This window comes from Diplotaxodon limnothrissa, linkage group LG6, assembly GCF_057381915.1.
Source record: "Diplotaxodon limnothrissa isolate DT_005_m linkage group LG6, D_limnothrissa_male_GT1.1, whole genome shotgun sequence".
NCBI classification, from domain to species: Eukaryota; Metazoa; Chordata; class Actinopteri; order Cichliformes; family Cichlidae; genus Diplotaxodon; species Diplotaxodon limnothrissa.
Window position 1 is genome coordinate 18,942,116 of NC_140601.1, and position 14,645 is coordinate 18,956,760.

Consider the following 14,645-nt stretch of genomic DNA (forward strand, 5'->3'; position numbering starts at 1 on the left):
CGCTGTTAAACACTGCTGCAAGTACTGAAACAGTCAGGCAGCATTTGCCATAATTAGGGACAGTGGAGCTCTGCACGGATTGAAATAAAGGACCTGCAATTTGTCACAGCACGGCTTCAATACCTGCAGCTATTTTATAAAATCGATCACTCTGTTTAGTATTTCTTAATCTTTTTTTTTTTTTTTTTTTTTTTTTTTCTAAATGACATCAGAAACAGCAGTATGCGACATTACGTGATGGCAGAGCTTCAGTTCATCCTTTGTCATTTTTTTTTTTTTTTTTTAATAAATAGGACAGGGGGAATGAATGAGAGAAAGAGGGGGAGAGAAAGAAAGAAAACCAAAGGGGAGAAGAGACGGTGAGAAGGGGGGGGAAGAGAGAGAAAAAAAAAAAAAAGAACTCCTGGGTCACCTGTATGGAGAAAAAACAAACAAACAAACAAAAAAAACAAACAGAGGAGACAGCAAACAACAAAGAGCAACATAATAATAGAGAAAACAAAGCACCATCACAATAAACTAGCTAGTCATAGATATCAATATTTACTAAATAATAAACGATATTGTGCAGCACGCAAGATAGACAGCGCACAGTGTGCTTTGAGGCAGCAGCCAAGAAAGCTTTAGTCCGCGTCTGTGAATACCCATGTGTGCATACCTGTGTGGATCAGCATGCTTGCATTCCAAAGGTTTCTCCATGTAATGATCTGCTAGGGAGTGTGGGGGGGCCACAGCCCCGTCCTCCAGGGTGTAAAGCGGGTATGGAGGAGATCAAAACTCCAGACATCCAGAGGCCCCCAGAACACAAGAGACCATGGAAGACCAACAGAGGGGCAGCCGCGCCACTGTTCCAGTAAGAGCTGAGGAGAGTCCCAGATGAGGGCTCGCCCAGCAGCCGCGGAGCAGAAGTCAGGGGGAGTTGCAGTGACGCGCCCGTGAGCTCCGCCGGCCCCCAGCTGTGCCTGAGTGACCGAGCCCCAGGCCGAGAGGCCGGGGGCACCCCACCTCCAAAGGGGCCCGAGCGAGCCCCAGGCCCCAGGCCCTAGGCCCCGACAAGCGGCCGCCAAGGAGTGAGCCGGTGTGTACCCGGACGCCCACCCCCAGACACAAAGAACCACCAACACACCGACACCTGAGGGAGTCCGCCACCGGCAGGGGAAGTGGTGGTGGGTGGAGATAGGCCTCCAAACCTTGGAGGGCCTGAGGTGTCCCCAGAGAGGTGGCGTCTGATACCCAACCTGACATATAGACACAGACATACAGGCACACACAGACACAAACATCCATTCCCACCCTCATGCTCTCATATGCACTCACTCCACACTCAACTAACGTGGAGACAGACATAAAGAGACGCTGTACACACAATCACACTCCCCAAGCGTACTCTACAACCCGGGTCTAGGTACCCTTGCCCCTGGAGGGGGGAATTGCACCCAGACCCAGGTGGTGTTACCCTTTTCCCTGCGGTGGGGAGAGGCAGACCACCCCGACTCCGCAGCAGCAGGGAGGCCCCACACCCCAGACCGCAGTCGGACGGCCAACTCCTCCTACTAGCCCTCCCGCTCCAGCAGGCCGCAGAGAATGGGGGTGGGAGAAGACTCCAAACCTCCCTCCACCCGCTCATTGTAGTGTTGATGCATATGTGTTCTAAGGTGCAATTAAAACCCAATCTTAACTAACACACTTTCAGCTGGGCAGTAGTTCCCACTAGCCAATTAAACTGACCCCCAGATAAGAGTTTAGCACAGCTGTTGCACAGACACATTTCACACATTCATCTGATTCATGATTTCTGCTTACTCTTTCTTCACACCCTCTTTACTGTCTCCCAGATGTGCAGTACAGCAAGGTGATTTGATGTGCCGACTTTTCCTACTAATTTGCCGGTTGTCACCTGATTTCCATTCTCAAATTGCCAATGAGCCCCAGGTGGCGCAGGGCCCTGCCAAACCGATAGCTGAAAATAGTTTTATAGATGGGCTCCACTGCCTAGGAGATGTTACTCATTCAGGCTCATGCAGGGTCGCCCTGTGAATAGCATGATGCAAGTAAAATGAGTACAAAGGAAGAAAATGTGTGATAAGAGTGACTGGGACAGTTTAGTGGGAAGTCTGTAGATTAATAAATTTATATCTTCACGCATGTCCATGTTGTGACATCAATTAGCTGAATTTTGCCGCAGGAGCATCGTATTATTTTTGAATGAAGATAAAGACATTGCAGTATGTGTGCATATTACTAAAAGCCAGAATCATTAGGACACACCACACAGTTTAAACCTGATACAACTGGAAAATTATTTTAAAAAAAACACAAGTCTGTTAGCTGCTGATACGTGTCGTCTATTCAGGCTTTATTTACACAGGCACAGATTTGTTTGTGTAGCCTGTACAGTGCACAAACAAATCATTTCTCGAGAGACTCTGTACATGTGGGTGTTTGCCTTTCCAGACTGGCCAAGCACATGTGGGAAACCAGCCATTCCTCCTGCTGTTGTGTCACGTATTGTGAATGGAGAGCCAGCCACACCGCACTCCTGGCCCTGGCAAGTGTCCATGCAGGTGAGAATCTCCATGTGCCAATGAGGAAAATTCACAGAAAGATGAAAACAAACGGCATCGAAAAGCCTCACGAGTACATAACCTGTGCAGTTACAGTTTCCTCACAATATGATATCAGTGTCCTTTTCTGTATCCTATATTAATTTTCTGATTGACTGTACAGATCTGAACCCAATGCTGTTCATCACATTTAATCATCATCATCATCATCATCATCATCATCATCATCATCATCATCCTGTTTAGTGAGTTTCTTCTCTGCTTGTTTCAGGTCTGGCCGACCAGTCAGCCAGAACCCACATTCTCCCATACCTGCGGTGGTACTCTTATTCATAAGAACTGGGTACTTACAGCAGCCCACTGCTTTATAAGGTACATGTTCAGTTCCCTCATCAATAAATACATGTACTATTTCTAGTAATGTGTTCCAAAAAAAGTTTTTCAAGTCAGTTACAAAGAAATGACATTTAAGTCTGGCTTTTATTGGCTTTTATTTCTGCAAAAGTTTTCCTAAACTTCCTAGAAGCCCATTTGTGTAATCTCAGGAGGCAGTTATCTCTGTGTGTGTGTGTGTGTGTGTGTGTGTGTGTGTGTGTGTGTGTGTGTGTGTGTGTGTGTGTGTGTGTGTGTGTGTGCACTGTTACCTCGGGCTTATTACAGTGTGGGAACAATGCCTTGTTAGAAATGCCTCAACGCTTTGGCTAATAGGCTACAGTGTTCTTTAGAAATAGAGGCGCTGGTGCACCATGGAGCCTTTCGAGTATACATATATATGATAGATACATTTTTGTGGAACTAGAAATCCCACAATCCAAACAGATACAGCTTTATGTCACACAGTGCACTGACAGTGACAGGTACAGTGTAAAGCATTAGCATTAGTTCATCTGCTCATTTCCCACCTAGATACGCTGATGAGCTGGAGCGTTGGCGCATGTGCCTCGGCAAACACAACTTGACCTACACGGAGCCGAGTGAGCGATGCTTCAACATATCTGGTATCTATCGCCACGAGGGCTTCAAGTACCCCACAGTGCCCTCGGTGGAGTTTGACATTGCCTTGGTCAGACTGGATGGAGAGGTGACACCCACTGATGAGATATCATTTGCTTGCCTTCCATCTGAAGAGGAAGCCCTACCTGAGGGAAAGAAGTGCTACGCCACCGGCTGGGGAGATGAAACTGGTGCTGTTTTTGTCTTGTCATGTTCATTAGCAGCCTCTGATAAAATAATTGTAGCCTGATGTTTCAGAGCTGTGTTAAAGTGATATTTATTTACAAAGAACTAGAACTGCATCACCTCAGAATTGTATATTTAGCATGCCCTCTGCTGGATTTAATGTGTAAATGCCTCTTTTTTAATGTTCCTGCGTCAATCTCGAGGCTTCTGTAACAACTGAAATGACTCTGTGTGTTTATCAGGTAATTCAATTAACCCTAAAGCTGCAGAAGCGCTCAACCAGGTCGCCTTGCCTGTGGTGCCTTATGACACCTGTAACAGGATGGATTACTGGTGGTTCCAGGTCAAGACCTCCATGATCTGCTGTGGTTATACACTGCCTGATGAGCTCAAGTCTGTTTGTCAGGTAAAAGAAGAACTATAAGAGGAGCTATATTGCGGCCATAAATTGAGGTTTATCTTAACAGTAAACTGGTCTGGTCGGATAACGCTTAATTTCTGTACAAGAAGATAAGATAAGATAAGATAAGATAAGATAACCTTTATTAGTCCCACACGTGGGAAATTTGTTTTGTCACAGCAGGAAGTGGACAGTGCAAAAGTTATGACGCAAAAATTAGAATACAATAAGAATAAATACAGTACACAGCTGTACAGAATAGAATAAAATAATATACTATATACAGTAGAATAAAATAGAATAAAAATATACAATAAGATAAAAATAGAATACGAATGCTATATACAACTGAGTAAAAAGAAAAGAAGGGCTAAAGACTCCATCTGTTGGGCAGGCTGATGTCTTTTGGTCAGCATTGCTGGTGAGATGGTAGCACAGAGAGAAACTGGAAACTACTTAATGGGCTGGGGAAGAGGGCCAGCTCTTTCCAGTTCAGTCCCCTAGACTCCATAGATGAGGTGGGTGAGAGGAGGATGATAGCCAAGCTAATGTCCATTACAGACAACACCTCTCACCTCTCAACATCCTCTCACTCAGGATAAATAACTTTGGATTTAACTACTCTTGGTAGTGTGGCTTTGATTTCACTTTCCCTTTCGACTCTTGTCAGGTTCTAACAGGTGAATTTCCCCAGTGTGGGACTAAATAAAGTTATCTTATCTAATCTTTTAAAAGAACAACAAAACCACTTTAGTGTTTTAATGTTCTGCTCTTGACAGGGGGATTCAGGGGGACCCCTGGTTTGCCAGGATAAAATTGGCGATCCATGGGAAGTTCATGGCATAACTAGCTTTGGCCCTATTGGATGCATTATGGATAAGAAGCCTTCTGTGTTCACCCGCTCTTCTGCCTACATCCCGTGGATAACAAATGTCATCCGCCGACACCTCTACAATGAGCACAGTATGAATCCAGCTCTTTAAACATACTTCGTTTCCCCACTGTGACAATATGTGACAAAGTCAAAGTGTAATGCCAGTTTTCTCTCTCTGTCTTCTCTATGTAGCATCAGGCTGTGGGGGACCAAAGGACCTGACTGGTACTGGTGGCACTCTGTCCTCTATGGGTTACCCTGGCACCTACAGCAACACAGCCCAGTGCCAGTGGAACATTCAAGTGCCTGAAGGCAAATTGGTTCACCTCCATTTCCACAATTTCTCTCTGGAGGAGAGTGATTTGTGCCTAAATGACAAAGTCAGACTCTCAGACAAAACAGGAAGTCTGGGTATGTGAGGATCTGCCTTCTTTCCATGTTAGACACCAGCGCAGACATTTCAGCACAGTCAGTGCAGCCTCTTGTTGTTGTGACAGTGATGTAACCAATCATTATAATGTCTAAAGTTTGATCATTTGTGATGTCAGGATAAAACCTAAAATTTGTCAGGCTAAAAAAAATTGAACATCTGCATAGCATGCATGGCAACCAGAAGCCCAAAGTAGACAAATAAATCTCTACCCAAGTAAAAATACCTACAGACCGGTAACAAATAAAAGAAAAACCTTTGACCCCCACAAGGAGCTTTCACTTCCAGAATGGCACTCAGTTATATAACCACCATGTGCTAAAGAACCATGGCATTAAACAGACTGGTACAAGCACCTTATTGAGATAGAATATATACTCAAATAACCCTTTTTTACTGTGTAGTAAAGTGCCATTAATCAGTTTGCCAGGCATAGCACTGAACAGATAGTGGTGTCACATGTGATCAGCCCTAAATGTCTCAAACACATATCTGCAGTTTTTGGGGGGAATTTTTATTATGAAATGAACTCCTAGGACAGAGCTTCTAACACATTTTCATATTACCTCAGGTACCCACTGCAGTCACGTGCCTCCTGCAGACATGGTCAGTGATGGGAATACACTTCACATCAGTTTCTCCTCCAACGACAAAGTGGTTGACTCAGGCTTCACTGCCACCTGGAGGGCAGTGGACGCTACAGAAGGTAAGATAACATAAGACTGCGAGGGAAAATTAAAAATGTAAAGCTTTAAATATCTAATTTTCATAATATTTTTAAATCTTCTCCTTTCCTCTTTTCAAACTCTATTCCCTTCCCTCCTGTTTCTTCTTGTTGTACTTCAGTTCCATGTGGAGGGACTTTCAGCAGTGATCAGGGTGAAATTACTTCTCCTAACTGGCCTAATGACTACCAAGCCCAGACTGTCTGCACGTGGCGCATCAACGTTCCTTCATCAAGAAGTATTCATGTAGCCTTCACTCACTTTGAGCTGCAAGCTGTAAACCTGTTAGGAAATTGTGTGGACTATGTGGAGGTCATCAATGGTGAAACGATGGCATCACTCGGTGGGTCTCCGAACTTTAAATACCGTCCACAATTTATGTCTCAGGTCACATAACACACAATGGTGGAAAACTGTAATTTATTCTCCTCTATTCTGCAGGTCGATTCTGCGGATTTGCCCCTCCACCCCTCATCAACATCCCTAGTAACACAGTCGTCATCCGCTTCCTTAGTAATGGAGCCAGCCAAGAGAAGGGTTTCCGTGGTTACTGGACTACTGACACCAGTATCTTCCCAACTCTACCACCTCTCCCTAGTAATCCATGGGACAACATCACCATCAGTGAGTGTAGACATACACTGTAAAAAACTGCTATAAAGATACTTTAAAGGTGCAGTCAGCCATAGTTTTTTAGGTTATTTAATAAAAAAAAAATACTTTACTCATAGATTTACATTTATTAGTGTGTAATTGCATTTTGCAACAATTAATGCATGGTCATAAATTCTGAAATTATCATTAAAAATACATCGAGTGTTAATTGGTTTGTGGAAGCTACCATGTTGCCCGCCATCTTGAATATAAGGGCTGAGACAGATCGTCATTAAAGCTAATGACGTATATGTATAGGGTTAGATACTAGCCACATAGTAATACACCACAGTCAGAGAAGAAAGGAACTTGTAGCCCTTTATGTGAAATGGAGGCAAATTTTATTTATATCTTAAGATATGAAGGATCCGAGAATTTATATATATAGGGGAGACCGGGGATAGTTGTAACGTGGGTCAGTTGTAACACTTCCAATTTCTCCAATCAGGGCTAAGTTTCAAATGATGTGACTCATCCTGTGCATGCCCAAATCAGTTCTGCTATCACATGTGAAAAATCAGCACATTTTGTCAAACACAGACAATTTAACATGAAAAAAAGTAATTTGTATGCCAAAAAGTAAGTTTTTCTACTTTATTTCAATTTGTAATAGCATTATCTGCTTTGCAGTTAAACTCATCAAACTTAAATTATGTTATTTGTTTGTCTATGGGGATATATTCTGTGTAGGTCTTTAGTGCTAATGTTTTAGCCGTTGCCTGTAATGTTAGCGAGTTCATGGCTATAGGAGTCTGGGTCAGTTGTAACAGCAACAGTCTGGGTTAGTTGTAACAATAATGCAGATGTTACAACTTACCACACTATTACTTTAACTTATATTAAACAAGTTGGGACAACGACATCAGCAGAGAGAGGTTCACTGGTCACATTTGTATATGTGGTTAATGCCATTGGCAACACAATTCCTCCACTGTTTGTGTTCCCACACATACATTATGCAGACCACTGTGTCAGAGATGGACCAGTAGGAAGTACTGGTAGTGGAAATAAGTCAGGATGGGTGCAAGAAACAGATTTCCTCATCTTTCTGAAGCACTTTGCAAACCACACCAAGGTAAGCCATGATAAAAAGTAATGGAATTGCGATGCTGGTGAACAACTACATTTTTTCAGCTTCATTGTTATGTTCAAAATTGGTGCAAGAGTTGTAGGTTATAATGCCCACTGAGCCAATGAGGCCAAACTCAAGGAAGACCAACCAAAATTAATGAAATATTCAGTTGCAGAAAATTCCATAATTTGTCTTTTTTGGGGAGTTGGAATATGTTCAAAAGCTAGATTTCTGCATTCTGTCACACACACACAGAGCTACATAAATGGATGTAAGTGCATTCATGTGTTGAATAAACAAAGATTACATGTTAATGTTTTGTTAGTACCCTTATTTCATTGTGTTACATTTCACCCCAGGATATGTTACAACTAACCCAGACTATGGGGTTAATTGTAACATTTCACTCTTCGTGTTTGAGACCATACCATGCAATGGGTAATTGTGCTGCAGAGAAAATAACTGCACTATTTAATAGCAGAGACATGTAAATACTTTGCATTACATTTTGAATCCACTACCTTAAAAGAGCTTCAATTTACAGACAGAAATGTCAAAAATGTTACAACTATCCCCGGTCTCCCCTATATATAAATATATATACATATATATAGTCCAAGAAATATAAGATCCACTTCAAAGAAAGTTTTACCAACAGTATGTAGCATTAGCTAACAAGGGCTAACAGCAGCTAAGCTAAGCTGTTTTTGGCTTTGTTAGTAGCTAACAAAGACAAACAGCAGTGCTTACTGACAGAAAAGTTCTTCAGTATCGCTGTCATTAACAGAATTGAGTTTCACTTTCTTATTTATTTATATCAGACTCTTTTCACAAAGTTTGACAGCCTCATCCAGCGTAAACAAATATGGATTGAATGGCAGCCACTGTAGCTAGGATTATGCACTTGAATTGAGAGTTAACTGCAACCTGAGTTTTTGCAAACTGTAATGTTACATTTGTGATGTTCTTTGCAAATACAGGTAAATTCTGTAAATACTGATACAAATAACAATCTGAACCCACTGAAAATTTCTTCCTAATTTATTTGTGTATTTGACGCAAATATAAATGAACACAAATGTTTCAATCACTAATTTACAAGTTGTAATTTCAGTTTACAGACTAAACATTGTGGTGTTAAGGTTTAGACCTGCAAGGTTTGGCATCACTGAATGAGACTCCTGCCGCTGTCAATCACATCTGCCTAGTTCACCTTCAGAGTGGTTGTTGGTCCAATGTTGAAAACAGCAGCAGTTTTATGCCTGTCTGGCACAAGGAGTAGGAGAATTGTGACACAGCTGATATCCTTTCATAGTTCACCAAAATACAGAGACTGACACAAACCTCTGGGTGTTGGGGTATGCAGTTATATTTCACAGGTAAAAACAGTATAATGGTAACCAAGCTGACAGTATTACACTGTAATGCTTAAATTTACTGTATCTATCTTTTACTGTAAGAAAAACTGATGTTGTAGTTTAAAGAAGCTATGCTACTGGGTTTTTTTCTCATTTATTCTTTACTTAAAATATATTTACTGTATGACTGGTATAGATGTTATAATAAATGGTGCACTTTCTTTTCCCAGTCTGGCCAGAAAATTGTGGAAACCCAGAGGTGAAACCTAGCACAGCCACTGTGAGAGTTGTAAATGGTGTAGAAGCGATCCCCCACTCCTGGCCCTGGCAAGTCTCTATGCAGGTACTGTCAGCTCCTGTTCTGCATGACAGTCAGTGACAGAGCAGATCTTTTCTTCTATAAATATTCATGTCTCTCTTTTTAGGCTTCACCGTTCTCTCCTATACCTTATATGCATGGCTGTGGAGGCTCTTTGATTCATGAAGAATGGATCCTGACTGCTGCTCACTGTTTCATGTTGTAAGATATAACTACAAAACTATCTAAATTATAGGAATTTAAATAGCACAGTTTTTGAAAGTGATTATACCTGATAAATCTGAAGTTACAATTCATCAAATGAAAGTGTAAAGAAATGGGAGATATCACCTGAATCTGTATCTTCCCTCAGCTTTATAGCTCTCGTTATAATGAGTTTAACCCTTACATACAGTTATGTGTGCTTTGTTCATACAAAAGCTAAAGTTAGGAACTAGCTGGAGTAATCAGTGCGGATCAATGACTGTAGAAATCAGACGAAACTGTAGAGACCTTTTAGATTCAATCATTAGTAAAGTCAGCCAAAGCTAAAAGAGAAGCTGAAGAAAAAATAAAAACCTGTTCTGTCTCCTTCACATTTATCTTTCACTTGATTTCCAGCCCACTGAATGTACCCTCCTTCTGGCGCATGTGCCTGGGGAAGCACCACATGAACTCCTCCATGGACATTCCCTCAGCTGAGGAATGCTACAAGGTGGATACCATCATTCGCCACAAAGGATTTGTCTACGAGCAGGATCCCAATGACATCACCAACGACATAGCCCTGGTTCACTTGGCCAAACCTGTCAATATGACAAAAGAGATCAGCCCCATCTGCTTGCCGAAACCTGGGGTTGTGATGCCTGCTGGGACGCCGTGCTTTGTCACCGGCTGGGGAGACGAGAAGGGTAAAAACAGTCATGCATTTCCAACCTTCCTTCGGTCTGTACTTGTACTATAAAATTAGGAACATCCTGTCTCAGTGATGCTAAGAAACTAGTAGGGGTGCAACGATACACAAAATTCACAGTTCGGTTCGGTTCGATACTTTGGTGTCACGGTTCGATAGTTTTTCGATACAAAAAAAATGTTCATGCCTTTTTAATTTGTCATTTATTAAAATTATAAATATATATTTTAACTCAAAAGTACAGTTTTTAAATTTAATGTTGCTGAAACAAAAATAATTAAAAAAATAAATATATCTCAGGGCTCTCAAAATTTCAAAATCCCTGGTAGCCCTTCGGGCAGGGACTCTTCAGTTTTTGGTAGCCAAAAATAAATGTAAGTAGCCCGAATAAAAAAGAGCAATTTTTTGATTGATGTTTTGTTTCCTGTTTTGTTTCCTTTACAATATTATACATTAAAGTATAATATTGTAAAGGAAACAAAACATTAATCAAAAAATTGTTGAAAAACAAATTACAACATTGTATAAAAATTACAATCATCAACTCAAATACTTGGTTCTAATTGAACAGAAATTTCTATGAACTTGTAAGAACTGTGTAGGACATGAATCAGTCTGTGTCAGATCCTGAATTTGAAATTTCCGCTGAAGTCACGGGTAAGAGACAGTGGAACCAAGATCTAGGCCATTTGCTTTTTGAAGTTTGCAAAGACTGCTAAATTGTGCCAGTGGTAGTTCACTCTTTGCAACATAGTACGCTGTTCTAAACAGATTTTTCAGGTTTATTTTTAGTATGTTATTTGCAATTGGTGTTTGTTCTGGGAAAGATATTGCAGACTGAGCAATAATGCATTTCTTGCATTTCTCATGGATTCTAATGGGGGCCTTTCTTAAAATGACTGGTCCCAGTAACAAAGGCGCTTGTCGACTCAGAAATCGAGAGAAAACCAACAACACACCCGGCAGAACATTATGTTATTTACACGGGTGCACATAAGTGGTCCGCATGTGCGCATTCGCTGTCAAAATAAAAGACTCGCACCAGATAAGAAGTTGCAACGCGCGTTTGCGTATCTGATTGAGGAATCACTCATCTTTGGAAAAGAGAGTTTATTACAGAGAAATGGCTCTTTCCAAAATAAAAGCTATACTATACGCTTCTTCTGGGCTATATTCTCAGCAGCATATTGTAGCGGGTCAGGGCTGTTCGGGGTTCTGTTTGTACAGTTATGTTTTGTTTATGTTGCCATAGTGACGGGTGACGCCCTCTCGCTGCGACGGTGTGTCCTTCCGGGGTCAGAGGGCGCCCTGTGTGTTGTTGTTGTTGTTGTTGCTGTGCGGTTGTCGCGCTGAGCAGTTAGCTAGCGGCAGTGTTCTTCTGCAGATGTCAATAAACGGCTGTGCTCCCTGGCTAGCTCACGGGAAGCAAGACCAAACGACACCTCCGTCAACTCGTTGTCTGAGCTCGCCACATTGGTGTCAGAAGTGGGATGATGGTGGCACCCCATGTTCTGACCCGAGTGACTTGGTGCGCCAAAAGAAGGCACCTGGACATTTGCAAAGTGAAAGCAAAAAACAAGCGCAAATTCAAACGCGATTTCAATATGTCACATATTGACAGTGGCTCACCGATGCCAATGACATAATTACCCAGCTACATTTCCGAAAGAATGCAAAAGCATTGACATATATTTTTTCCTTCCTATGATAGCCCGACGGGCAGGGCTGAGATAGATTTTGGTAGCCCGACTGGAAAAATCGCTAGCCCCGGGACGTCGGGCTAGCGATTTTGCGAGCCCTGTGTTACAGGTATGGCCCTTTAAGGATGAAGCCTGATGGGAAATGTATTCGGGATGTGTGTAGCGGGACTGCCTGGTGTATGTGTGAAGAGAGAGAGCGGAGAAGGGGAAAAAGTAACGGTTAGCTACAGAAGAGACGAAAAGAAAATAAATAAAAGGAATATAATAACTCCCTCGACAGCCAGAGTTGTGTCGGCGATGCTCGCTGTGAGTAAACTGTTTCAGCCACTGTACGCGGTGTTCGTGCCTTAGAGAAGAAATAAAGTTCGGTGAAGCAGTTTCCTATGCCTCCTTCTATCTTTTTGCTAGCGGAGTTGACCTGTATAGTAAGCTGTTGCCGGCTACGAGTCAGTTACGGAACCTTCAAGTAACTGCCAGAGGTTTCCTTACTACGGTTCGGGGCCGCGGATCTGGCGCGGTAACACCTGTATCTGATTGAGGAAACACTCATCTTTGGAAAAGAGAGTTTATTACAGAGAAATGGCTCTTTCCAAAATAAAAGCTATACTATACGCTTCTTCTGGGCTATATTCTCAGCAGCATATTGTAGCGGGCCAGGGCTGTTCGGGGTTCTGTTTGTACAGTTATGTTTTGTTTATGTTGCCATAGTGACGGGTGACGCCATCTCGCTGCGACGGTGTGTCCTTCCGGGGTCAGAGGGCGCCCTGTGTGTTGTTGTTGTTGTTGTTGTTGTTGCTGTGCGGTTGCCGCGCTGAGCAGTTAGCTAGCGGCAGTGTTCTTCTGCAGATGTCAATAAACGGCTGTGCTCCCTGGCTAGCTCACGGGAAGCAAGACCAAACGACACCTCCGTCTCCTCGTTGTCTGAGCTCGCCACATTGGTGTCAGAAGTGGGATGATGGTGGCACCCCATGTTCTGACCCGAGTGACTTGGTGCGCCAAAAGAAGGCACCTGGACATTTGCAAAGTGAAAGCAAAAAACAAGCGCAAATTCAAACGCGATTTCAATATGTCACATATTGACAGTGGCTCACCGATGCCAATGACATAATTACCCAGCTACATTTCCGAAAGAATGCAAAAGCATTGACATATATTTTTTCCTTCCTATGATAGCCCGACGGGCAGGGCTGAGATAGATTTTGGTAGCCCGACTGGAAAAATCGCTAGCCCCGGGACGTCGGGCTAGCGATTTTGCGAGCCCTGTGTTACAGGTATGGCCCTTTAAGGATGAAGCCTGATGGGAAATGTATTCGGGATGTGTGTAGCGGGACTGCCTGGTGTATGTGTGAAGAGAGAGAGCGGAGAAGGGGAAAAAGTAACGGTTAGCTACAGAAGAGACGAAAAGAAAATAAATAAAAGGAATATAATAACTCCCTCGACAGCCAGAGTTGTGTCGGCGATGCTCGCTGTGAGTAAACTGTTTCAGCCACTGTACGCGGTGTTCGTGCCTTAGAGAAGAAATAAAGTTCGGTGAAGCAGTTTCCTATGCCTCCTTCTATCTTTTTGCTAGCGGAGTTGACCTGTATAGTAAGCTGTTGCCGGCTACGAGTCAGTTACGGAACCTTCAAGTAACTGCCAGAGGTTTCCTTACTACGGTTCGGGGCCGCGGATCTGGCGCGGTAACACCTGTATCTGATTGAGGAAACACTCATCTTTGGAAAAGAGAGTTTATTACAGAGAAATGGCTCTTTCCAAAATAAAAGCTATACTATACGCTTCTTCTGGGCTATATTCTCAGCAGCATATTGTAGCGGGCCAGGGCTGTTCGGGGTTCTGTTTGTACAGTTATGTTTTGTTTATGTTGCCATAGTGACGGGTGACGCCCTCTCGCTGCGACGGTGTGTCCTTCCGGGGTCAGAGGGCGCCCTGTGTGTTGTTGTTGTTGTTGTTGCTGTGCGGTTGCCGCGCTGAGCAGTTAGCTAGCTGCAGTGTTCTTCTGCAGATGTCAATAAACGGCTGTGCTCCCTGGCTAGCTCACGGGAAGCAAGACCAAACGATACCTCCGTCTCCTCCTTGTCTGAGCTCGCCACAATATTAAACATATCAAGTCCCCATAAGGAGAATCATGTTAGCAACAGCAGCTGTTAAAAGAGAGGAACAGCGCCTTCAGGTCCGGAAGCAGGGAGAGCTACAGCAGGGCTAGAGCCAACCTGAAAAAAGGCATTATGAAGGCCAAGGCGGACTATAGGAAGAAGATCGAGAACCACCTGGAGAGTAAGAACAGCCGGCTGGTGTGGCAGGGTGTCCAGCAGCTGACAAACTACAAGTCCAAATCAGGTATGGCTGAAGGTGACACAGCATTGGCAGAGGAGCTGAACATCTTCTTCACACGCTTTGAGGTCACTGCACCCTATGCCTCAGAGGAACAGCTACACCATACAGCCCACAGCAGCAGTACCATCATCATTCTGGAGGAGC

At 43.1% G+C, this 14,645-nt stretch overlaps 1 protein-coding gene across 1 annotated transcript in view; it reads left to right on the forward strand.

Annotated features, from left to right (window-relative positions):
• LOC146630409 (ovochymase-2) overlaps window positions 1–14,645 on the forward strand; it is a 36,816-nt gene that overhangs the window by 17,960 nt on the left and 4,211 nt on the right. The window contains exons 12-23 of the mRNA XM_085356902.1: window positions 2,455–2,564; window positions 2,836–2,936; window positions 3,471–3,748; window positions 3,986–4,149; window positions 4,923–5,106; window positions 5,210–5,428; window positions 6,019–6,153; window positions 6,294–6,515; window positions 6,614–6,796; window positions 9,487–9,599; window positions 9,682–9,776; window positions 10,176–10,465. Coding sequence (XP_085213028.1) covers window positions 2,455–2,564; window positions 2,836–2,936; window positions 3,471–3,748; window positions 3,986–4,149; window positions 4,923–5,106; window positions 5,210–5,428; window positions 6,019–6,153; window positions 6,294–6,515; window positions 6,614–6,796; window positions 9,487–9,599; window positions 9,682–9,776; window positions 10,176–10,465 — 2,094 coding nt within the window. The remainder of the gene's footprint in view (window positions 1–2,454; window positions 2,565–2,835; window positions 2,937–3,470; window positions 3,749–3,985; window positions 4,150–4,922; window positions 5,107–5,209; window positions 5,429–6,018; window positions 6,154–6,293; window positions 6,516–6,613; window positions 6,797–9,486; window positions 9,600–9,681; window positions 9,777–10,175; window positions 10,466–14,645) is intronic.